This window comes from Citrus sinensis, chromosome 9 (genome assembly GCF_022201045.2).
Source record: "Citrus sinensis cultivar Valencia sweet orange chromosome 9, DVS_A1.0, whole genome shotgun sequence".
NCBI classification, from domain to species: domain Eukaryota; kingdom Viridiplantae; phylum Streptophyta; class Magnoliopsida; order Sapindales; family Rutaceae; genus Citrus; species Citrus sinensis.
In genome coordinates, this window is record NC_068564.1 from 13,450,681 (window position 1) to 13,477,088 (window position 26,408).

General features: G+C 28.7%; 1 protein-coding gene and 1 pseudogene across 1 annotated transcript; one reads left to right on the top strand and one right to left on the bottom strand.

Annotated features, from left to right (window-relative positions):
• LOC127899876 (uncharacterized) overlaps positions 1-26,408 on the bottom strand; it is a 104,727-nt pseudogene that overhangs the window by 13,297 nt on the left and 65,022 nt on the right.
• Positions 6,443-13,681, top strand: LOC102615499 (amino acid transporter AVT1A). Its single transcript, XM_025098825.2, has 11 exons — positions 6,443-6,961; positions 8,227-8,501; positions 8,842-9,056; positions 9,416-9,439; positions 9,524-9,704; positions 9,807-10,026; positions 10,111-10,246; positions 10,369-10,534; positions 11,681-11,724; positions 12,966-13,028; positions 13,438-13,681. The coding sequence occupies exons 1-11, from the start codon at positions 6,723-6,725 to the stop codon at positions 13,528-13,530; spliced, it is 1,656 nt and encodes a 551-aa protein (XP_024954593.2). The 5' UTR covers positions 6,443-6,722; the 3' UTR covers positions 13,531-13,681.

Genomic DNA, 26,408 nt, shown 5'->3' on the forward strand with positions numbered 1-26,408 from the left:
CAAAATCATAGCAAACATCCATATAATCCAAATGCAAAATAAAATAAAAATAAAATAGTAAATGTTGGTGTGTTCAAATACAAGTATAAAGGATTTGAAGTGAAAAAGGATGAGATTGATGGATTTTAGAATGAAAAAGAATGAAGGAAGAAACCATTTTTAGAGAGAGAATGGGATCCAACTTGCCGAAATGAAGAAGAAGATGAATAGTTTAAAAAACCTTCGAATCCGGCTTGTCGGATGTCACTAACCGGCTAACCGGTTAGTGTCCAGAAGCTAAAAAGCCGAAAACGGCTTGCCGGATCTGTTTAACCGGAAATCCGATTATGTTCTAGCAAGTCCTTCACTTGAATCCGGTTATCCGAATATTGACCCGAGAGCAACCAAAGATAATGCGGCTCACCGGTTTGGAAAATTCGGTTATCCGGAATTTGTCCCGAGAGCTCCAAAATAAAAAAACGGCTTTCCGATTGATTAGAAGTGGTATACCGATTAAGCTTTGGAAAATATTTTTGAAATTTTGTAAGCTCTTAGACTTGTATTATACACATCAATTTATTTTTGGCTTAAAAATTGATCAAATTTAAAAATCATTTTGAGATTCAAAATTTTTCAATAAGCCATTTAATACATGAGACATAAATGCATACAAGACCAAACATATGAAATCGTATCAAACAATGATGTCAATTTTATTAGTGAATGATCATATAACACAATTAACGACACAAATTGAAAAATACAACAATGAATCTCTCTTTAAGAGTGGATATACAAATTGAAGAACAAAGATGATTTAATAAATGATGAGTTACGAAATTGAAGCTCAATATATGTTTTGTGCACTTGTTTATGCTTGCTTGGATTACCAAAAATGAATTGGTTTTGAGTTTATATAGTTTGAGCTCATAAACTAGCCGTTATGCACATTTTGGTCGTAACCGGATTGCCGGTTATGGACATCCGGTTATCCGCTTAATGTTACCGTTACAGCCACAATTTTGAATTTCTGAACATCCGGTATGCCGCTTTGTCAAATCCAGATTGCCGCTTATGCTCAGAAGCTTACTGCCCAACAACTGGATTTCCGTTTGTTAGGATCTGGTTAGCCGCTTGCTACAGTAACTGCTACAGTGAAATATTTTTCAAATTTATAGTTTGATCCCAAAACTTTATAAAACTGTACTATGGCCCAAAAAGTTATGAAAGCTTTCAAATAGGTCCAATTTTAGAATTTTTAAATAATGCTTTGTCAATCCCAAACTTTCTGAAATTATGATTTCACCCAAACTATGTGAAATTATAGAATGACCCAAAATATTTAAATAGTTTCAAATAGGTCCAAATCCGAAATTTTAAAAACAATATCAAAGGTTTTAAAATACTTTCATTTTAGTCCAAAACACTTTAATTCCACAACATCATTTTTCCATTAAATATGAAACCTTTATAATTTGAAAATAATGATTTATTTATAAAGAAAATAATTTGAGCTTAAAAGATTAATCATTCTTAATCTTGTTTGTTATCATCAAAATCAACATTATGAAAATATATATGTTAACAGTTGTGCCTTATGTATAGGACAAATAACATGTGATAGTCGTTTCCGGTATAATGTATTATAGTGTGATGCATTGTGAGCCCTTAATATTAGGTTTAGACGATAGAGTAATATAAAAACCTAGCAATATATATAGATTAATAAGGTGAAAAATGATTAAGGTAAGTAAAAATATTATTCATAATCATTGTACTGTGAGATACCTTTATTCTTACTTCAAACAAGAATTTTATGTTCAAAAAACCTCATGATTATTGAATCAATTGGCATAAATCAATACCCACATAGTAGAGCAATTGCCACTACTGCTTTAAGTACCCCATTAAATAGTGTTAAAAAATTAATTATTATTACCAACACCATTTTAATTTAAAACTACCCTTCTTCTAAATTTAATTTCCTCTCTCCCAAAACCCAAAAATAATGATCTCTTGAGTTTTTTCTTCTCCTCTAATTAATTTGCTACTTGATAAAATTTTCTAATCCCACGATTGATTTATATGTTGAAATCATGCATTGAAATTACTTCACCATAATACTATATAGTGGATTTCAGCGTGGCATTTTACAACATATGTTATGAGGTTTTGAATTTAGTTTTGCATGGCTTAATTCCATAACAAGTACGCATTTTACAATATATGTTGTGAGGTTTTGAATTTAGTTTTGCATGGCTTAATTCCATAACAAGTACGAAAATCTTCAATAACTATGTGGTCAAGTAGAATAATTGTCACTCCTAGGTCCTTATGGCGTGTTTACTCATTGATAATTGGAATGAGTTGGAGTCAAAATAGGTTAAAGTTTGAATGACGAATAAGAATCAAAATAAGTTGTTTACTTGAGTTATAGGAATAGAAACTAGAACATGTAGTATTCCCATTGATGTGTTTACTTCATCTTAGAATCATAATAGACAGTTATAAGTTATAAAAATATCTTTACTTAACTATTGTCTTTAGTAATAATAGAAATAATAGTAGTAGTAGTAATAATAATAATAACAAAAACCTTATTTGGAAATATTACAAAAATTTTGGGCCTTTTTATAAAGGGCAATTATCCATCGTCCACCTATTTTTTCTCACTTTTTTAAAAATACACAATTTTTAATTTTTTTTGTTGAGTTTCACTCAAAGTTATATGTTTTTGCACCTATCCATTGACGTCTTCAAACCTTTAAGACTTTGCTAAGGTCATAAGGATATAATGGTAATTTCACCTATGTAATTTGGACAATATTCTGTTAGTTTTCTTAACGATTTGAAGACGGTAGTAGATAGGTGCAAAAAAATATAACTTCAAGTGGAGCTCAACAAAAAAAAATTAAGAATTATTTATTTTTGAAAAAGTGTAAAAAAATAGGTGGACGGTAAATAATTACATTTTATAAATTTTGTAAAATACTGTAAAACCTTGATAAATTAATAGCTTGGAAATATGGAAAATCTATTAATTTAGTGAATAACAATATATTGATAAGTTAACAATTATTAACTCACCAATAAAATGATAATTTATTAATTTATATAGATAATTTCAAGTTGATAATATGAATTTTTGTGAAGTATAAAGCTAATGTAAATTAAAGAATTAATTCTGTCAACTTGTATGACATAATTTTGATTTGATCTTGCTGAGTGAATCAGTCATTCAATGATCCTTTGGCTTGATCACAATTATATGGTAACTCATTAGATAGAACGTTTTGGAGAGACAATAAATTAAGCCGATATCTATCTTATCTTTGTTAACACAACATACAAAATACAACAATATATTAAGCCAATATCTATCTTATCTTTGTTAACATAGCATACAGAATACAATAATAGCTTCACATTTGAAATGTGTAAAGAAAATGACAAAGACTGATGAAATGTATAAAGCGTTATGCTAGGATATCAAAGAAATTATATACATATCATATGTATTTAGTTTCAAATTAATTAATTCATGTATTAATTGGGTCTTAGAGACAAATAAGATTCTTTTGAGTATTTATTATCTAATAAATTTAGGAAATTATTAATTTACTACTTTGGCCCAAAGTTGGGACCCAAAAAACTAATACTTAATTGGGGTTATCAATTTAGAGAAAGCCTTTCTACACCCCTCTAGATTCCTCATAAAAACCATTTCTTATTGAAATTACCTAAATAACCAAAGACAATTAATTCATTTTTTTTTGTTTCGAATGAAAATTAAATTAAACCTTATTTTAACAAAATTTTAAACCCACCACATTTTATAATTTATATTTATATTTTAAATTTTAAATAAAAAATATTCTTTTAAAGAAAATTATAAGAATGTTGACTTATGGAGATATAAATAATCTAATAAGAAGAAAATAATTAAAGATTTTAGGATTTGTATGTATTTTATAATAAGAACTTAAAAAGAGATGCTCTATGTAGGGATGAAACTTTGTAGGAAGATGATTAATTTTTTTAATGTGGGGTATTTTATAAATTAAAATTAAGAGTATTTTAAGAAATAAAATTCAAGAGCGATTTTATAAGAATTTTATAAGGATGTTAAAAGCTCCACTGATCAATTTATTTAGTATTAATTTAATAAAATTCTACTCTCTATTGAAAATGTGGACTAAAATGTAGAATTTAATTAAGGTAATTTAAAATTTTCACAATTGAATAAGACAAATAGTTTGTCCTCATAATTGAAATTTGATTCCCAACTATATAGAAATTAGAGCCCCATTCTATAATGTTAAGATTTCATATATTTTGTTCCTTCTTTTGTTTTAATAAATAAATAACTTTAAGGGAAAATATCACTTGTATACCCTTAAATGACATTTGTATCAAACGTACTACAACACTTTTAACATGTATCAATCGTATACTCTAAGTTGACAAAATGTGTTTGTCATCCACCAAACCGTTAGCTGCCGTTAGAAAGTTAACTGAATTGTGACAAATTGACTATTTTACCCTTAAAACTCAAAATAAGGTAAAAATATATATTTACCCCAAAAATTAACGTAACTTTTCAATACATTTTTTTATTTTGTTTAACAATACATTTTTATTAAAAAATAAATTATTAATGGTACATATTATTAACAATTATCCGTAAAAAATTATCTATATTATATCATAAAAAATTATTAACAACATGTTATTTACAATTATATATATTATACCATAAAAATTTCCAATTCGAAATTGGAGGAGTAGATTCAGCAGTGAAGTATCATTTTCTTTTTTTTAATCCCGTTGAAACAACATTATTTCACATAAATGACGTCATTTTCCGATACATGGGATGACATGTCATTTTTTTATCAATATATATCATATGACATGTCAGTTTTTAGTAGGTAAATCGGATGACATGTCGTTTTTTTAATTAAAGTTTCTTCCATTTGAAAAAATTAAATTACCCTTATGATGTCAGTACACACTTTGTCAATTTAAAATATATGAATAATACATGTTAAAAATATTGTAATACGTTTAATATAAGGGGAGATTGCCAATTTCCCCCTACAGTAATTAACATATACCATTTTTTCCCCTGCTGTTTTTATAATGGCCAAAAAACCCCCTAATATCATAAGTTTATAATATTATCCTTATTTTCAACTACTCTTTTATTTATATTTATTATAAATTAAATAAATCACATGAATAGACACTAAATAAAAAATTAAGCATTAAAAATAAGAAATATATGTTTTGATATGAACAAAAAAATTAATAATAATTTTTTTATACTTGTTTATTTTGTGAAAATTTTCTTATAATAAATATATAAGAAAATTATTAGTAAAATGATAAAAAAATTATTATAAGAAAACCTGAACGAAAAATAAAAATTTATTATAAGATAAATAATAAAATATTTTTCCTATACTTTTTACATTTAATTTTAAAATATTACAAAATGTTTATTATAAGAAAATATTCACAAAATAAATAATTATAAGAAAAAATTTTATTATTAATTTTTTTGCTCATATCAAAACATATATTTCTTGTTTTTAATGCTTAATTTTTTATTTAGTTTCTATTCATGTAATTTATTTAATTTATAATAAATATAAATAAAAGGTAGTTAAAAATAAAGATAATATTGTAAACTTATACTGTCAAGAGAGTTTTTGACCATTATAAAAATAAAAAAAAAATAAATGATATATGTTAATTACTGTAAGAGGAAAAGTGGCAATCCCCCTTAATATAAGTATCATTTAAAAGTATCTGAGTGATATTTTTCATAATTTTATTAATTTTAATTTGAGAATTCGACTCTCCAGTCTAACCAATAGTCACGGAAGCGAGAAAAGTTGTGGTTACGCAACAATGCTCTCATATGACGACATATCCCCCCGTCATGCAATTTCGGTGACGTGGCGATGTCTAGAAACATCTCGATTCTGTGAAAAATGGGCTATTATTCCCACTTTTGTCGTTAAGTAAATTGTTCATTGTACTAAAAGCGCTTTTCTAAAGCAAGTTAATGCCACAGTTACTGCGCTATAAGTAACACCTACAAAAGAAAAAAAATCACTTTGCAATATATTTGTAAAATAACGTTACAATTCTAACATTTGAATCTTAAATTATAACTAATTAATATGATTTTCGTATATATAATAGTTTAGACCAATCATTTTTCAACAAAGGCAGCCCCCGGACGCCCAATTTCAGAGCCTGGAATTATGTTTAGACCGATTACTTTTTATGTTGTATATGGTGAATCGCGATCTTAAGATTTGAAATCACCTGCGAAATAAATAAATAAAATCAACTTCTGAGTATGACGAACCAATGAACAAACTGAGTGCAGTTGTTCGACAGAAAGGCGCGTGCTGAATCAGTTTCCTTATCATCATCAGCCGACATTAATTGTTTTGATTTTGGATGATTTCTGGGATTGTGCCAAAACCAATGACTTACGAAATAAAAAAATGAGAATACGAAACAAAACAAAACAAAACAAAACAAAACTTTCAATCTCAATCTCAGCCACCCAAATCTTTTAACCACAGCACAGGTGTTTCATTCCAAATTAACCAAAGTACTATATTCATGTTCTAGGGGTTTCGTCACTTCTTTGGTATAAATATAAAGTAGCAGGGTGGTCAGCTGTTGTCTTGATATTCTTCTTACTTGTGAGTACTGTTAACATGGCTGAGAAGGACAGAGAGAAAAGAGAAGAGTTGTTCTTATTGGAAAATGAAGATGGTGAAGAACAACAGCAAGATATTGAAGTGAACAAAATTGGAAGTAGTAGTAGTAGCTCTGCTTCTGGTGGCAGTGGCAGTGATGAAGAAGAAGAAGAAGATCAATATGATTATGAGGGTGGTATTGGTAGGGGCTCTTCTACTGGTACTTTCACTTCTCAGCAATGGCCCCAGAGTTTCAGGTACGACACAAGCTGCCTCTGATCACTCTCTGTTATTTCTTTTTGTATATTTTAATGGAATTAATTAGTCATAATATTTAGTGGTATATACTATCATCAAAACTACATATTAAAATAAAAAAAAAATTAGGAATATTTTATCAGCTTTTTGATGCGTTAGATGAGATATTCAACTAATTTTAATTCCTTTATTTTTAGTGAGAACCACAAACAAGTCATCTTGAGTGCCCTGTATACATAGCATTTTGGCTATATATATATATATATATATATATTTTGTAAATGTTGGATGGAAATTAATCAGTTTTTCTTGTCTCCATAACGTGGACTTGAAGGGCTGCATTTGTCATCCTAGAGACAACAAGACCTATTGCATTTTATTAGTCAGATCATCGCTAGGATCAATTTTTAATCTGTATCCATTTCGTCTATATGTCAAGAAATGACTTAACTAAGGTGACAGAAAAATGCAGAGTTATGTAAACATCTTTTCATGGGCTGTGAGCGTTAGAAAAAAATATTAAAGTTGCCAATTTAGTCACGTTATAATGGTAAAAACCTTTGGTTCAATAACTTAATTAGTAGCAGGCCATGGATTCGGGAAAGAAACATGCCATTTGAATATTTCTTACAATGCAGAAAGAAAGTTAATCAGAAATGCTGAAACAGCATGCTCCTGCTCTGACATCTTGGTCAGTATAATTTGATTCACTATTTCGCTGTCATATGATGTATGGTAAAAGGTCTCTAAACATATATTTTGTGGTTGCAGAACCAAATTTTGGGGCCGAGACTTATCAATTGAGAATCAGCTTCTAGATATGTCTTCATAAGATAGAGAATTAAACAACCAACTTTCATCATATAAACTACAAAATTTAAGAGGTGAAAAGAAGAGATAACTACTGTAATTGTGTAAAATCTATCTTGTTTTCATTCCATGTCCTCTATTCAGCTGTAGAAAGGTGGGGAATAATATTTTTTTTTATCACATAAAAGAAATATTAGCAGGCAAGACAAATTTAGAGCCCCTGTTATGTGTGTAGAACACTATCCCAATGAAGGGAGTTCTTGAAAGTGCATTTTTTATTTTATCTTATTTTATTTTTCACATGACTCAAGTCACACATTTCATTTGTTCAAGAAACTAACATTTAAATGTGGCTTTTAAGATTATATCAGGTGAGCATATAGTTATGCTTATTCAAGGATTGTGCTCTTTCTGTTGAATTCATTGAGGTACTCCACCTTTATTTTCATGGCAGGGAAACAACTGATTCTTATACAATTGCTGCATCACCATATTTTGGGACACTTGGACCTTCTCCAAGTATTAAATATTCAAGCTTCCTCAGTCAAGACAGAAATAATTTAGACATGGATGCAAAATACCCTTTCTTGTCTGAATATGAAAAGGAAGAGTTGGATAGGATCTCAAGAACTCGATCATCATTGTCAGAGAAAATATCATTTCATAAGCAACTCACAGGAGAATTACCCATTGCACATGGCTGTAGCTTTACTCAAACAATTTTTAATGGTAAGCTATGTGAATATAAACATTCTTTTGCCTTCATCATTAACATCCTTCATTCCTAGTTGTATTTTTTATGTTCTTAAAGTTATTAAAAAAGTTTAGGAGGGCTGTTTAACATTTAAAACTGGCCATGCTCATAGTGATTGATAAAAATGTGGGCAAATTTGCTCATATTTGTCTATTTATCTTATTTGTTCTTCTAATTTAAGCTTACCAATTATCAAAGGAAATGAGAAAATTGTAACTTTAGGCTAGAAACTGGTGGAACACTATGCTGTCTTATGTTGTACATATTCTGTTGTTTTTCTGGGCTGATTTTGATTTGTCAAATTGCTTTGGCCAGGAATTAATGTAATGGCTGGAGTTGGGCTTCTTTCAACTCCTTACACAGTGAAAGAAGCAGGCTGGGCCAGTCTGGTCGTACTTCTTCTTTTTGCAGTTGTCTGTTGTTATACAGCTTCTCTTATGAGATATTGCTTTGAGAGCAAGGAAGGCATCACAACCTATCCAGATATAGGTGAAGCTGCATTTGGCAAATATGGACGTCTTTTGATATCAGTAAGTTGGTAACTTCCAGTGACAGTATAGCAAAATGTCGGTGAAGTGGTAGTAATGATAATTATCTGTCCTTATTCTTTGTCTTGGTTCAGATGGGTGCATCCTATTCAATTCATTTGTTTGGTTTGACATTAGTTGCTCTGCATTTCTTTTATGTTGGGATGGTTAATCATGCACTTCAGATGTAATAAATGTGTCCAATTTTGTTTTGGTGCAGAATTCCTTTCTATTTTCTAGTAGTTTTCTCTCCAATATTGTTTAAAAGGAAACTTACTTCCGCTCCTCTATTATTTATTTTATTCTTAGTTTGATCATTTTGTATTCAATGTTCTCACAAGTATTTTTGGTTCTTCGTGCAGGTACTTTTGTACACGGAGTTATATGTAAGTGAAGCAATAAACATTTTGTTTTTGTTTCTTGCTAATAATTTTCAAGCAGTCTTCTAAGATATCTTTTTCTGTGTGCAGTCATATTGTGTGGAATTTATAATTTTGGAAGGGGATAATCTAACCAGTTTATTCCCTGGAGCATCATTGGACTGGCCTGGTTTTCAGCTAGACTCTACACACCTCTTTGGAATTTTGACTGCTTTAATTGTTCTACCCACCATTTGGTTGAGGGATCTCCGAGTTATCTCATATCTTTCAGGTGTTGCAAACTTGTTTGTCAGTAGTTTTATGACATTCAGGGAAAGAAAATTTTTAAGATTCATTATGTATATCAATCTTCATCTTGTTATCTATTTTGCAGCTACTGGGGTCGTTGCTACTATCTTAATAGTACTCTGTGTGCTTTTTCTTGGTACAATTGAGGGTATTGGTTTCCATCCAACTGGTCAGGTGGTGAAGTGGAGTGGCATGCCATTTGCCATTGGTATTTATGGGTTTTGCTATTCTGGGCACTCTGTGTTTCCTAATATCTACCAATCAATGGCCGATAAAACAAAATTTACCAAGGCATTGATAACATGGTAAATAATATTTTATTTTTTGGGGTTAGGCCATTTGTTATACCTGACTTTGTTTCTATTCCTTACTCATTACTTCTTGTGCAGTTTTGCTCTGTGCGTTCTAATATACGGGGGTGTTGCAGTAATGGGATTTCTTATGTTTGGTCAAGGTACCTTGTCTCAGATAACTTTGAATATGCCGCCTCATGCATTTGCTTCAAAAGTTGCAGTGTGGACAACAGTAAGTATGATATAGTGGATTCTAACCCGGATTATAGGAGTTGGATGTTTATGTTGTCTTTTTGAGAGAGGGTCATTATAATATGACATGGTCCTAAGCTTTTCTACATTGATCATTTGCAGGTTATCAACCCATTCACTAAATATGCACTCTTGATGAACCCATTAGCCAGGAGTATAGAAGAGCTACTGCCTGCTGGAATTTCAAATAATTACTGGTGTTTTATTCTTCTTAGGACTGCACTTGTCTTTTCTTCTGTTTGTGCTGCTTTCCTTCTTCCATTTTTCAGTAAGTTTGGAACTTGACTTTGCTTTTCTTTTATTCTTATCCATATTTGTTCAGAAGTACATGGAATTTTATTTTAGCTTATGTTTGTTAACGTGTATCACATTTCATGTTTTGTTCAATCTTTTGCTTAAATTGTTTGAAGTGACATCATGCGTAAAATTAATTGTTCTGTGGTTTGGTACTTCATGCGGTAAGTGCCCAACTAAAAATAATGGAATGCGATTTTGTGAAAATATAGTTTGTGGTTTCATTAGCAATTAAGAATCTATAGGTTATACTGATTTAGGCATCAATTGGTAGCTGACCTGAGGCAAGTATCAGTTTCAGTTTTATCATTGTGTGTGAAAATTCATAGCCTTGAAAGGCCCTTTTGATGTACAGTTATGGAAATTGTATGTTAGTTTAACCATATTCATTCTCATATTCTATAAAAATATAACAATTTAAATTACGTAGTAATTATAACCATAGTTCAAGATATGACAGACTGAACAATAGTAAATTATGTAGCAATTCTCATATTCTATGTTGGGAGGGTTGCACGACTGAGTCCCTGTGGCAATGTAAAGAAGCATTGTTTCAGATACAAGCTGTGAGGACTTTAGAATCCAGGAGGCTGAGGGATTCTCTGCATCCACATACTGAGAACATTAATATGGATTTTGAATCAGAATAACTAATTGTGCCTATAATAGCTGACCACATTATTATAACAAAGTTCAGATATGTATAATTATATAAACACTGTCTGAAAATGAATCCAAAACTTCAATCAAGTCAGATTGGGGTGGTTTGATTGACTCCAGCCATATTAGCTTTTGAACACTATGATAGATAGGTGCTGTATGTATTGAAGTTCTCCATAATGAATGGATGAAGTTTCAAAAATTTTAATATCAAGCGTATGGATATTTTCCAGTCATTACTTTTTCTTTTTTTAAAAAAATTCCAGACCTTACTTAACCATACCTTTCAAGGAACCTGCATAGGGTAACTGCAGCCGATGGCAAAATGAATTTCATTATTGATTCATTGGTTATTGTTGGGCTTCTGGCTTATTATCAGTTTGCTCTCACTCTTGAAGTGCTTTGCTTCTTATGCTTGTGAGTTTGAAAGGACTAAAAATATATTTTTGCTTGATGCCAGGTCTTGTAATGGCTTTAATTGGTTCTCTACTCAGCATACTTGTGGTAAGCATAAAAATCTTTATTTCCAATTATATAATACTGATGTTTTTTGTGTACCTCCAATTTTCCTTACAATCTCAATCTGGAAACAACTATTGTTTATTCCAGCACTGTTTGATAGATATACAATTTCTGGTAATACATGAATCATGACAATCCAGTTCATTAAACTGAATTATTATTGAGGCTATCATACATGATCCTTTCTAAACTAGGTTTCAACTGTAATATATATATACCATTTGAAAAATTGGAGCGGATGCTAATTTCGGTAGACTTAGCAGTGCTTTAGTTAAAGAATGTCAGGCTTTGCTATGTTGTTTCCTGGAGCTCACAATTGTGCAGGATGAGAATTATTGATTTTCTGGTTATCTAGAAGGAAAATTATACTCTGAATATGCTTTAACTATTTAAAGTCCTTACAAATATTCTGTCTGTCATATATCGTTTAGAGGGAGTGTTAAAAGACTCAGAAATGTAGTATACTTTAAAATAATCTTGAGGGTAGTATTGTTGATTCCAATGTTTAATTTCAATTTTTGAAGTTTAAGAACTTCAATAGCATGCAATCAGATCTTCCTGCTGCTCTAGGGCCCTTTATCTTCTTGTTAGGGAGTAAGATACTGAAGAATTTTTGAAGTATTGTTTTTAAGTACTTTGGTATAGTTTTCGAATAATTCATCATATCAATTTAAGAATACAGCAAACAATCTCAGGTGATACTTATATTCATGTAAATTAGTTTGTTCTAGGAAATCTTTCCAGCATTACTCTTCAACTTCATTTATTTTCTTTCATCTCTTATGAAATAACTAGAGTCAGTGAAGGGTGTTCAAGATTGATGGAAATGCAAGAGCTTCCTATCACAAAACGATAAGAAATGCCTTTTAACTTATCATTATAGTACGTATTTTATCAAAGGGTTAAAGTAATATGATTGTGATCTACTGAGAACTCCTAATATTCAATTTATGGAGATGCCGCTATTTCAGTAACTTCAAGGACTATACAGAGTACTAAAAACAGTGCTTTGAAAATTCAAGCATTTTGATAATTTCGTTGTCTGCTTGTAGCCTGATTTATATATTAGTAGCCTACATCCTTTGGGAAAAACATTCATTTCCGTGAATGTGACTGAATAGGACAATAATATTGCCCGTATCCTTTCTTTGTTGTCCTGAAGTTTTTCAAGGATTTTATTTTCAAAATCCATATAATCTTATATATCGTTGGCTCTTGTTCAGGCAATAATAATGCCATCATTATGTTTCATAAAAATCTTGGGGAAGAAAGCTACTAGAACACAGGTATCCATATTCTAACTCAATGTTAATGTAATTTAGTTCAACTTGCAGGAATTTCTTTCTGTGCGTCAAAATGAAGAAAATGGTAATAGAATGATATGATGAATAATCTGATATTAAATTTCTTCAAAAAAGATTTCATCTTTTAGGCTTCTTAGAATGCAGATAAAAACACTTTCCTGGAGAAAAAATTGCAGTATAAAACATGCCCTCAAATGGTATCACCTCTTTATCTTATATAATTCACACAATGAAGCATATAATAATGCCTCAGCCAATAACCATCCCCGCATATTAGGACCGCACATTTCAAAGCTTAACTTTATTAGTAGCCGCTATGCGAACAGATTGTTTTCAGTACTCAAAACATCTACAGTTCTCTTTCTTAATGTTAGCTTTTTCACCTTATCAGATTGTTTCAAGTACTGCAATTGCTGTACTGGGTGTGATTTGTGCAATCCTGGGGACATTTTCTTCAGTTGCAAAGATTGCCGAGAATTACTGATGTATCAAACTGTAAGATTTTATTATTGATTCTGCTGTAATCGATCTCTCTTTACAATGCAGCTACAATTTTTAAACTTTTTGACATAATGCCAGGATGTCTGGCTGATAGAACTTGTTATTCAGTATGCTATCTTAGAAGAATTTTATTACCCTTGCAAGTGATGGTTAAAAATTGTTTTGCAGTGGAAACATTTGAATCGTAATTCTCATAAAATATATAAAATTACCATAATATAGAAATCGTATTTTTACTTTTTTAAAAAATAATTTACTCTCAAGTCACGATTTGCCATTACCAATCTTGTTAAATCATGATTTGTTACGAACGATTTTATTGAATCACGATCTATCACCAATGCTATGATTCAAGTTCGATCTATACTTGATATGTGAGCGCCTTTATTATTACTAAAAACAACTAGCAGTATAAAAAATTTTCTCTTAAAATTAGAGAGAAAAAATTTAATTTTATGCCCTATGGCTCCTCTTTATTCCTTAAACCTTATGCTCTCTAACTATCTCTTTTCTTAATACAATAAAAAATATTTGATTTAAATTAGAAGATTGGATAAAATTAAAAAAATGACATTGCACTTGTTCTTATAAAATAACATAAAACTCCTTATATATAATTATATTAAGTGGAGTTTCTCATCAAATAATATATTTAAGGTTTTAATTTAAATTACTAGTTATCTTGCTTATCAATTCAGCAGTGGTGTAATCAATTAAATAAAATAGTCGGGAGATCATATGAGTATATACAATAGTGGCTATTATAATTATGCATGTAATTGAACTAGCCTGATTATTTAATTACAAATTCACTCTACTAAAAGAGAAACTAACTTCCATAATTGTATGTTATTTAGGATAGTATTCTCAAATAATAATTTGACCCATGCCACATTGATTTATTTACCGATCAACCATTTGTACTACATCACTAATTAAATTAATACCTCAATTATTCAATCAATTTAAATATATTTTATTTTTTGACACTTACTGATTTTCTTTAATAATTATTTTTAATATATTAATTTTGTTGACACTCTAGTTAAAGAATTTTATGATCAAGTATTGAAAATCGGTCAAGAGATGTGTGTTATTTTGTCAATCTATAATCTCACTGCTCATAGTTGCTTCTACTAAGATACCGAATAATCTTGACTATAACTGTATGTCGCGCCTATTGGTAACTCAAATAGAATAACAATCATAATCATGAAACTATAATTAACTCAAGATTAAAATTATAATAAAATAATTGTTTATGAAATTTAATAAATTTGACATACATTTAAAGATTAATTAAATCTCATATGTGATCTAGTTTAATGTAGTCAAATCACATCAATAAATTTATGTGTAATTAAGACAAATTATTCAATAAATTTATTACAGTCTAAATATAAATAGAGTGCCCACCTATGTTTATCAACTACGAACTCAATTTATTTGATTATAAAATAACTTGTGTTTATGTCTTCTGTGAATTTATATGATGATCACATTAATACATATAATATGATTAAATGAACCTTATTTAAATATTTATGCAATTAGAATATTTGAAGAAATATCTCAAATATTTTATTAATAAAAAAAAAATAAATAAATATGTTTTAAAGAGTACATAATCTCAACAATCTCCCTCCTCTAACTCTGAAAGCATATCTAGCATATTGCACATGTCGTAAGACTTGCAATACAAGTTATAAAAGTTTCCCATTAATAGCCATCGTGATAAGATTTGCCATATGTCATTTAGGATACCTGTTACATAACCTTACTACATTATTCCTTTAAAGAGATAGTATTCCCTCTCAATGTGGCTTTCTTTCTTGTGATTTCTTGGCTCCTATAATTGATCAATTGCACCACTATTATACTACTAAGTTTAGCATATATAGTTATTACATGTACCATTTTGGTTCTCATGACTTTGTCATTGTTACACTGTTACACTACTAAAGTTTAACAGATACAATTAGTATAGGTACCATCTTATGTTCCAGCAGGGACTTGTAGAGTTAAATAGCTTCTTTAGTAGCTTCAAATAGAGCCACAATTTTAGCTTTTGGTTATGGAGTCTATGATACTAAAATTGTTTCATACTCCTATAACTCAGATTTCCACTTACTGATTTAAACACGATTTGGAAACAAACTTCCTAGAATCCTTAGAACCTTTTGTAAAATTCACTATTATAAGATCACCACCAACATACATAAGCATATAATTTCTTAGTTCTTTTTAAAATCGATATTAAATGCTTAACAATATTTTGATATTTAAGGCATGAATGATATCTACTGACCATCTAATTGTAAAATAAGAGTCTATCATGACATGAATGAGACTAGGTAGTTTGTCTCATTTTATATATCTCCTCGAGTGTATGGGAACACTGATACATGGAGAATATATAATTCCATTTTTGAATGATAAAAATCATTCTTAGAACTTACATATTTAATCAAGACAGTATCTCATCAATATAAGCAGTTCGAGATAAAGTTAGAGTTTTATTCTTCTAGTTTCACAAAAGGTTGGTATCAAGAATAAAACTTTCTAATTTTAGGTCACTTTTATCAAACTGTTTTCTAGCCAACTCTTTATTACAGATAATACTTCTCTATCTTTTTCAATTAAGAGGGTATTACCATTATAAAGAATTAGTAATGCTATAGACTTTCCCTAAATTTATTGTACACAGAAGGCTCATCAATATTATGTATGAATCTAAACGATTTAATTGTTTGATCAAATATGATGTTCTGTGACCGGGATGCTTGCTTTAATCCATAAATTGATATTTGCAACTTACATACCATGTATTCTTGGCTTTTTCTAATGAACCCATCTAGCTGCTGCATATAGAGATCTTTTTCAAGATATCCATTAAGAAAGGTAGTCTTAACATCTCTTTGCCAAATTGCATAATACAGCATTGCAGCAATCAAGAGCAAAATCTTGATGGATTTAAGCATAGTAACCAGTGAAAAAGTTTCTTCATTATCAATTCCTTTTTTTTTAGTGTACGTTTTTGCTACTAATCTTTCTTTAAATGTTTCTACCCTTTTGTTTACTCTTTTTTTTTCTTCTAGATCCACTTATACCATATAGGTTTTTCCTTATTTGATGTCGCTACAAGTTCTTATACTTTATTGGAATACATAGATTCTATTCTTGGTTCATGGCGTTTTTCCATAGTTCAGTATCTCTATATAATAGAGTTTCTTTGTAGCTAGTGGAATATTGTACTTGGCTATCTGAGATAGTTGAATAAGTTTCTCTTTGTAACATGTACTTGACTAGTAATAGAGTTACTCTCCCACTATAACATAGTTCCATAGATTTTTATATTTCGGGGGTAATCCATTCCTAATCGTTTTTGCTCTTTTCTATGTTATTAAATATAAATAGAATACTAAACATCAACTTGATCTCATAATAGTTTCTCTAGTTTTACCTTACTCTTAGGTTATAAGTCATTTATATGGTCTTCCTCAAGTAAAGTAAAGTGTATGCCTACAAATACTTTTCTATCTTGAGGACTATAAATTAAACTTTCCCTTACCGCTTTAGGATACCGAGAATAGGTAATCTTCTGAACACAAATCCATTTTCTCTGCCTTTGATTCTAGCATAAATGCTAGTGGACTCCAAATACGGATGTGTCTTAAACTAGATTTGAGACTTTTTCATAATTCCTTGGAGCAATTGGCCCTGATATAGATGAAACTAAGTTCAATAGACTATACAGTTTTAAATACTGGTATCTAGAATCAGAAAGGTAAATGATAAATCACTTTGCACATATCTTGTCTTATAAAAAGGAATCTTGTTTCTTCACTTAATTATACTATTATGTTATAGTGTTCATTATAAATGGGACTTTATCTCATTTTATAACTAAATGGACTTTGAATTCTCCAGAGAGATATTCTTTGCTTCGATCAGATTGAAGTACTTGTATATTCTTGTCTAATTGCTTCACTGTCTTATCAATGTACTCTTTTGAATTAAAAAAGCCACAGAATCATGACACATTTAGACAAACATAAACGCGATGAATATTCGTCAATAAGATTGATAGAACACTCATAACCTCTTATAACATGTAAATTGATTAATACGCATGGATTTGTATGCACTAAATCATATTACTTTTTTAAATAAGATTTATGGAGTGATAATGATCAATCTTAATAGGCCAACAAGTCTATCATTAATCATTTTCTTAAAATCTTATTATAGTTTATATGACTTAAGCATAAATATTAGAGGTGATATTAGTTAGAAGAAACATTTCTTTTCTTAGATAATACATATATACTCTTTATCGTTATATCTTGCTTTAAATAGATCAATGGACTTATATGATATAAATTGTTTTTGTAAAGTACCAAAACAAGTAATTATAATAAATATAGGATGTAAAAATAACAGTGTGCTCTTGTTTATTAAAAACAAGCTACTGAAATTGAATTCCTCTAATGTTTAGAACATAAAGATAAATATAAAAAACTAAAGCCTTATAAAACTGATCTAGTCTTCTTAGCTTATATAAACTAGCATTTTCCCAAGCTTTCTTCATTTAGTCTCTTGGTTTCCTAAAACCAAGTAAATAAATAAAAAATAAGATTAGTTACATCAGGATTTACTATTGCATGACTCAATAGACATATGAACTAATTTGGAAAACTGAAAGATTTTTCATATCAGATTTTAATAATCTTAGTACAATCTTTTTTCCAATGACCCTCTTATCCACATTTGTAGCACTTGCCTCTTGGCTTGCCATTTATTATTAATTTTCTTATCCCAACTTTCTTCTTCTTATCCTTGTCTTTCGACTTATGCTTTGAAGAGAACCCTTTTTGGGAAGTTTCTTTTTATGATAAGATTCTTTCATAATATGTAGTTCGTGCATTAATTCAATTGAGGTCACATCTTTGTTGCTTAATATATAGTTGACCTTAAACTCTTGGAATGTACTAAGCAATGATTCAATCACCATGTTAATCTTTGATTTATCATCGATTTGAACACCATGAATGTCAAACATTCAAATAGTCCATCATTTTGAGGACATGATCATAGACTCTTGTGCCCTCTTCCATCTTGGTGTCAGTAACACATTTCAACGCTACTTCTCTGGCAAAATGAGTATTCTGCCCAAACATCTGATGGAGGCTAACCAATATTTCAATGGTTGTTTCCTTGCTTTGATGTTTGTTCTACAGTTTCATAGAAATTGAAGTCAATATATACCGTTTAGCCATTTTATTAGCTTTGCACCATTTCTTATAAGACTTCCTCTGATTTCTATAATCATGTAATGTTGGTTTTGGGTGCATGGTTGAGTCCAAACATATTTGCAGCCTTTAGCAGTGAGAATATTAAATTGATTGCATTTCTAATCTAAATAATTTTTGCGAGTGAGTTCATTTTTTACCAAGATAATCAATAATGGGTTTATGAAGACATTTTCTAAAAAAATCAAATATACATGCATAAACACTTTGAAACAAATAATATTCACAATATAAATTCTAAAATGCAAAAAAATCATAACTACGTTTAATTTTATTGTAACGACAATCTAGTGACGCATTGGCAAGCTATACGTTAGGGAAGTCATGCTTACACTTATAAGACCTAATTAACCATTAGATTATTTACTTGCATGTCGAAACATAATAAATAATTATCTTTATCTTTTAGGGCCACAATTTGTTAACAAAGCTTCGTTGGAAATGTTAATAACAAATTTTTATTGAGTGTATAATCATTGTTTCAATCTACATATCTTTCATATCAAGTAGCCACCGTAGGGGTGATCAACAGATTGAAAAATATTTCGATCTTATCTATGAAAAAATTCATCAAATAAAATGTCTAATATATATACTCTCTGTATGGAGCATCACCATATTATGAAGTCGAGATATATAAATTATTTTATTATTGAACTAACAATGAAGCCCGTGGGAAAAAATATCTTGAATTTTTCCTGTCCCACTCAATATTTTAAAGTTGGTTTTTCCTTTTGAACAATATACATATTATATCCTATTTTATTAATTGCATGTTTCTTGAAATAATATTATCTAGATGAAATCTATTATTATCAAGCACATGCAAAGATCAAACAATATATATTAATAGTTTATAGATGCCATGTATTATGATGCATGTAGAGGTGCTATCTTTTCTATATGACATGTTATCATGCATGATATCAACCAAGCATAGCATATGGATAAAAGATATTAAACCATCTCAATTCATAGTTTTCCTAAGGAAAATTTGATTTAATCTACAAGTTTAATATCTTTTGGGCTTCAAGTCAACGCCCATCTTCCTTCTTTCTCTTCCTAGCACTTGCTCTTTTCCATATCCATTGGCTTGGAAACTTTTGGGTTTTTAAATTTGGGCATCTTTTAAATAAAATTCTATTGGGTCTTATTTTTTAAATAATTTTTTTTATAAAAACTAGACCCAATCAATTTAATAAAATAAGCCCGAATTTATATTAAAAATTTCTTGAGCCAAATAATTTTTATTATTGATCTTACCAAATTTCCATTTATATTACCCAATTTTGAAATCTTAAAATGGGTTTGGGACCGATATAAATAAATTTGCCCAAGTAATTACTATTCGGCTTATCAAATTTTTAATTATATTATCCAATTGACAACCAAAATTGGATTTAGGTCCAATATAAATAAATTTGAACTTTTTCACCAAAAACCCAAATATTTTAGCTGAATTGTACAATAGTAAAACTATAGGGTGCCATAGGATATAAAAAACCCTAGTTCACATATTTTTCCTCCTAACTATTGCTAGCAAATTCTTGTGGACTTAAATGCAAGAGTTTCTATAATTTTATCAGAAATATAAATTATTGAAATCTTAGGGTGTCTAACAAAACAATCCAGAAGGAACCCTCCATCTTCTTCTTGTTTTACGCCGCCAATACCAGAAGCCACTGTTGTATTTGCTTCTTCTTGCCGCATCAACCTTTTCTTTATTTTCTTGAGTTCTTTGCTTTTGTTTTATAATAAAAAATAATATTTACATAAACTCTTGTGCTATTATTAGCTTACAAAGAATCTAAGAGTAATGAAATAAAATAATCAAGAGATAAACATAGTGAAAGTAGACCACTTCTCTTGTTACAAATCTATAAAATCAATATAAGTAAATCTCTAACAATGAATTGAAACAACCTTTAATATGCTCAAAAAATATATAATATATAAAATTAGTGTCACTCATCTTATACACATAATACAAGAGATTAATTTAATATAGTAACTCCATATATGAATATGAAATACCAATTGTTAGTTAAAAATCGTTATGCAACAAAAATATTTGGATCACAATTCTCATACAACATATATAATTACCATAATCTAGAAATTGTACCTTTGTTTTTTTGTAGAAATAATTTAGGCACCCAAATCACGATCCGGCACTACCAATCTTGTTAGATCCTGATTTGTCACCAACAATCTTACCGGATCACGATCTATCCCCAACGATCTTTTAGGTAATGACTCAAGTTGGATTCTTCACTTAACGTGTGGGCATCTTTATCACTATTAAAAGTAATTAGTAATAGAAAAATTTTCTCTCAAAACTAGAAAGAAAAAAGAAATTTCTACGCCCTATATATTATGGCTCCTCTTTTTCCTTTTATGGAGAAATAAACCCTTTTGTATCTCTTAGTGGAAACCCTAGACCCCCTATTTATCTCCTTTTAAATAAAAAAAAATTTTAATTTAAATATATATATATATATATATATATATATAAAGTTAGGACTTGAGGAGGTGATGTGGCATCACCATTTCTCATCTTTGTATATTCTCTATTATCTAATAAATAGAGAAATTTTCTTTTAAATTTGGCTTTTCATCTTCTCATAATTAATTTGATTGTTATTACACAATAACAATTATGTAAAGATTTTAATGAGGCATATTCTTTATAATGAACATCCAAGGGGGATAGTTATGAATTTATTAAAATAATCTATATCTATATATCTTCTATATCTATATATATATATAAAGTTGGGACTACAAGAGGTGATGTGGCATCACCATTTCTCATCATTTCATATTCTCTATTATTTAATAAATTGGTTGAAATTAAAAAATAATTACATTATAAAATATTAAAATATAAAATAATTATTAGATTATAAATGATTACATGTCTTTTCCTCTTTCTATTTAAATTCAACAATATGTAACCATTAATAATAATTAATTATAAGTCTTGAAATATTCATTTATTTTATTATGCCAACAATTAAATTTTAGTGGCTTAAAATACATCAATTAATTAATATAGGAAGGAAGGTCCATTCATCTTCTCTCAACAATACCATTAGAGCCTAATTTTAATGTCATAATCCCATATTTAATTATTCAATCTTTTGTTTAGTACCTTTTGGCTTCTTCAAACTCCATAAACATTAAATATTTAAGATTTGTGTCATCATTATTTCTCATCTTTTTTTTATTCTCTATTATCTAATATATTGGTTGAGATTAAAAAATAATTACATTACAAAATATTAAAAATCTATATCGATCTATATATATATATATATATATATATATATATATATATATATATATATATATATATATATATATATATATATAATTGGGACTACAAGAAGTGATGTGGTATCACCATTTCTCATCATTTCATATTCTCTATTATCTAATAAATTGGTTGAAATTAAAAAATAATTACATTATAAAATATTAAAATAGAAAATAATTATTAGATTATAAATGATTACATGTCTTTTCCTCTTTCTATTTAAATTCAACAATATGTAACCATTAATAATAATTAATTATAAGTCTTGAAATATTCATTTATTTTATTATGCCAACAATTAAATTTTAGTGGCTTAAAATACATCAATTAATTAATATAGGAAGGAAGGTCCATTCATCTTCTCTCAACAATACCATTAGAGCCTAATTTTAATGTCAAAATCCCATATTTAATTATTCAATCTTTTGTTTAGTGCCTTTTGGCTTCTTCAAACTCCATAAACATTAAATATTTAAGATTTGTGTCATCATTATTTTTCATTTTTTTATTCTCTATTATCTAATATATTGGTTGAGATTAAAAAATAATTACATTACAAAATATTAAAAATCTATATCTATCTATCTATATATATATATATATATATATAAGATTGGAGTATTAGAAAAAGATGACCAAACTTCTATAGCCTCTTCGGATATAGAAGCCTTCCAAGAGGAACCCACTCCTAAAGCAAACAAAATTCATTGGGAATTAGCCCTTCCCACTGTCAAGACTCCACCAGATCTAGCGATAGATAATAGACCAAGTGCATTAAATCAATCCCGATATAATGCATCTTCAGTCTATGAGTGGAATATTGACGGTATGTCCGAATACAACATCCTAGGATTGTTGCAACAGATGACAATGGCAGCCAATGCCTATAAAACCCAAGCAGGAACTTCTGATCGTGCTATATCAGAAATCGTAATTGCCGGTTTTACTGGTCAACTAAAAGGATGGTGGGATCATCTTCTCACTAATCAGCAACAATTAGACATTCTAAATTCCATTCAAGTCGATGAAAATGGAGTCCCTATTCTTGATGAGTTCAACAATCCAATTCAGGATGCTGTTGCTACTCTAATTTTAACCATTTCCCTCTATTTCATTGGTGATCCTTCACACCTCCGGGATAAAAACGCTGAGTTACTACATAATTTAAGATGTAGGAAACTTAGTGAATTTCAAAGTTACAAAACCTCATTCTTTACCAGATTTCTAAGGGATGATGCAAATCATATAACCTGGAAAGAGAAATTTCTTGCTGGATTACCTACCCTTCTAGGTGAAAAGGTAAGAAATTCCATCAAAGCCCTTTATGATAACCGTATTCCTTATGACGAGATTACCTATGGTGAACTTGTCAGTTTCGTCAATAAAGAAGGTTTAAAGATTTGAAATTACAGAAACGACTTAAACAAGAATTAGGCGGTTTCTGTAAACAATTCAATTATGACCCCTTTAAAACTTCTTATTCCAAAGATTGTAATGGCGAGTGTTCTACCAAACCCCGCAGGAAACATTACAAATCAAAAAATTCTAGGAAACCCTTTCGAAATTTTAGAGAACTTCCTTATAAGAAACCTTCAAGGCCTTATAAGAAACTCAAATTCTCTAAAAGAAAAGAGTTTAGAGCCAAACCAAAAACCCCTTTCAATTACAAAGAAGCTATATGCCATAAATGTGGCATGAAAGGTCATACTGCAAATTATTGCAGGATGAACAAAAAGCTTCATGAACTTGACCTCGATGAAGAGATAGTGTTTTATTGTTTAGAGTTTCGTGTTTAAAATCTTGTGTTTTATTTTGAAGTTTTGTTTTGTGGCGAATTTTTACTGGTTGTAAGTCCCGTTTTAGGATAAGGATTCCGCTGAGGGCTGTAAATCCATACCTGGAGCCATTTTGACCAAACCAATATATATATATATATATATATATAATTGGGACTACAAGAAGTGATGTGGCATCACCATTTCTCATCATTTCATATTCTCTATTATCTAATAAATTGGTTGATATTAAAAAATAATTACATTATAAAATATTAAAATATAAAATAATTATTAGATTATAAATGATTACATGTCTTTTCCTCTTTCTATTTAAATTCAACAATATGTAACCATTAATAATAATTAATTATAAGTCTTGAAACATTCATTTATTTTATTATGCCAACAATTAAATTTTAGTGGCTTAAAATACATCAATTAATTAATATAGGAAGGAAGGTCCATTCATCTTCTCTCAACAATACCATTAGAGCCTAATTTTAATGTCATAATCCCATATTTAATTATTCAATCTTTTGTTTAGTGCCTTTTGGCTTCTTCAAACTCCATAAACATTAAATATTTAAAATTTGTGTCATCATTATTTCTCATCTTTTTTTATTCTCTATTATCTAATATATTGGTTGAGATTAAAAAATAATTACATTACAAAATATTAAAAATCTATATCTATCTATCTATATATATATATATATATATATAATTGGGACTACAAGAAGTGATGTGGCATCACCATTTCTCATCATTTCATATTCTCTATTATCTAATAAATTGGTTGATATTAAAAAATAATTACATTATAAAATATTAAAATAGAAAATAATTATTAGATTATAAATGATTACATGTCTTTTCCTCTTTCTATTTAAATTCAACAATATGTAACCATTAATAATAATTAATTATAAGTCTTGAAACATTCATTTATTTTATTATGCCAACAATTAAATTTTAGTGGCTTAAAATACATCAATTAATTAATATAGGAAGGAAGGTTCCTTCATCTTTCCTCAACAATGCCATTAGAGCCTAATTTTAATGTCAAAATCCCATATTTAATTATTCAATATTTTGTTTAGTGCCTTTTGGCTTCTTCAAACTCCATAAACATTAAATATTTAAGATTTGTGTCATCATTATTTCTCATCTTTTTTTATTCTCTATTATCTAATATATTGGTTGAGATTAAAAAAAAATTACATTACAAAATATTAAAAATCTATATCTATCTATCTATATCTCTATATATATATATAAAGTTGGGACTAGAGAAGGTGATGTGGCATCACTATTTCTCATCTTCTTGTATTCTCTATTATCTAATAAATTGGTTGATATTAAAAAAATAATTACATTACAAAATATTAAAAATAAAAAATAATTATTAGATTATAAAAGATTACATGTCTCTTCCTCTTTCTATTTAAATTCAATAATATGTAACCATTAATAATAATTAATTATAAATCTTGAAATATTTATTTATTTTATTATGCCAACAATTAAACTTTAGTGGCTTAAATAGATCAATTAATTAATATAGGAAGGAATGTTCCTTCATCTTCCCTCAACAATGTCATTATGGTCTAATTTTAATGCTATAATCTCATATTTAATTATGCAACCTTTTGTTTAGTGCTTTTTGGGTTCTTCAAACTCTATAAATATTAAGTAGTTATGATTTGTGGCATTATTATTTATTATCTTTTTATATTTTCTATTATCTAATATATTGGTCGAGATTAAAAAATAATTACATTACAAAATATTAAAAATAGAAAATAATTAATAGATTACAAAAAATTACATGTCTCTTCCTCTTTCTATTTAAATTCAACAATATGTAACCATTAATAATAAATTAATTATAAGTTTTGAAACATTCATTTATTTTATTAAGCCAACAACTAAACTTTAGTGGTTTAAAATACATCAACTAATTAATATAAGAAAGAATGTTCCTTCGTCTTTCCTCACCAATGCCATTAGGACCTAATTTTAATGTCATAATCCCATATTTAATTATGCAACCTTTTATTTAGTGTTTTTTGGCTTCTTTAAACTCTATAAATATTAAGCATTTAAGATTTGTTATGTTTGGGTTTTTTTTTTATTATTTAACCAACATTCTCTTTAGAAATGTTATTGTGTTTTTATTTTTTGACTTATTTAAATTTTTAGTATTGTGTGTTTCATGGAATACTCTTTTCTTCATGAGTTAAATAATGATAAAGATAATTGGATGATAAGGGTTAGGCTTTGTAAGATGTGGGAGTCTGTTAATACTAAGAAAAATAGAGAGTTGATTAGTGTGGATATAATTTTTATTGATGAAAATGTTGTGTACACTTAACTATACACATTAGTATATATTTTTAATGTTAACAAAAAAATAATTAACTTTCATAAATAATATTAGTTTTATAAGGTT

Coding starts and splice junctions, on each gene's coding strand:
- LOC102615499 (XM_025098825.2), top strand. CDS start 6,723: ATGGCTGAGAAGGACAGAGAGAAAAGAGAAGAGTTGTTCTTATTGGAA. Junction 9,705..9,806: donor AGTTATCTCATATCTTTCAG/GTGTTGCAAACT, acceptor TCTATTTTGCAG/CTACTGGGGTCGTTGCTACT. Junction 11,725..12,965: donor CTCTACTCAGCATACTTGTG/GTAAGCATAAAA, acceptor GCTCTTGTTCAG/GCAATAATAATGCCATCATT.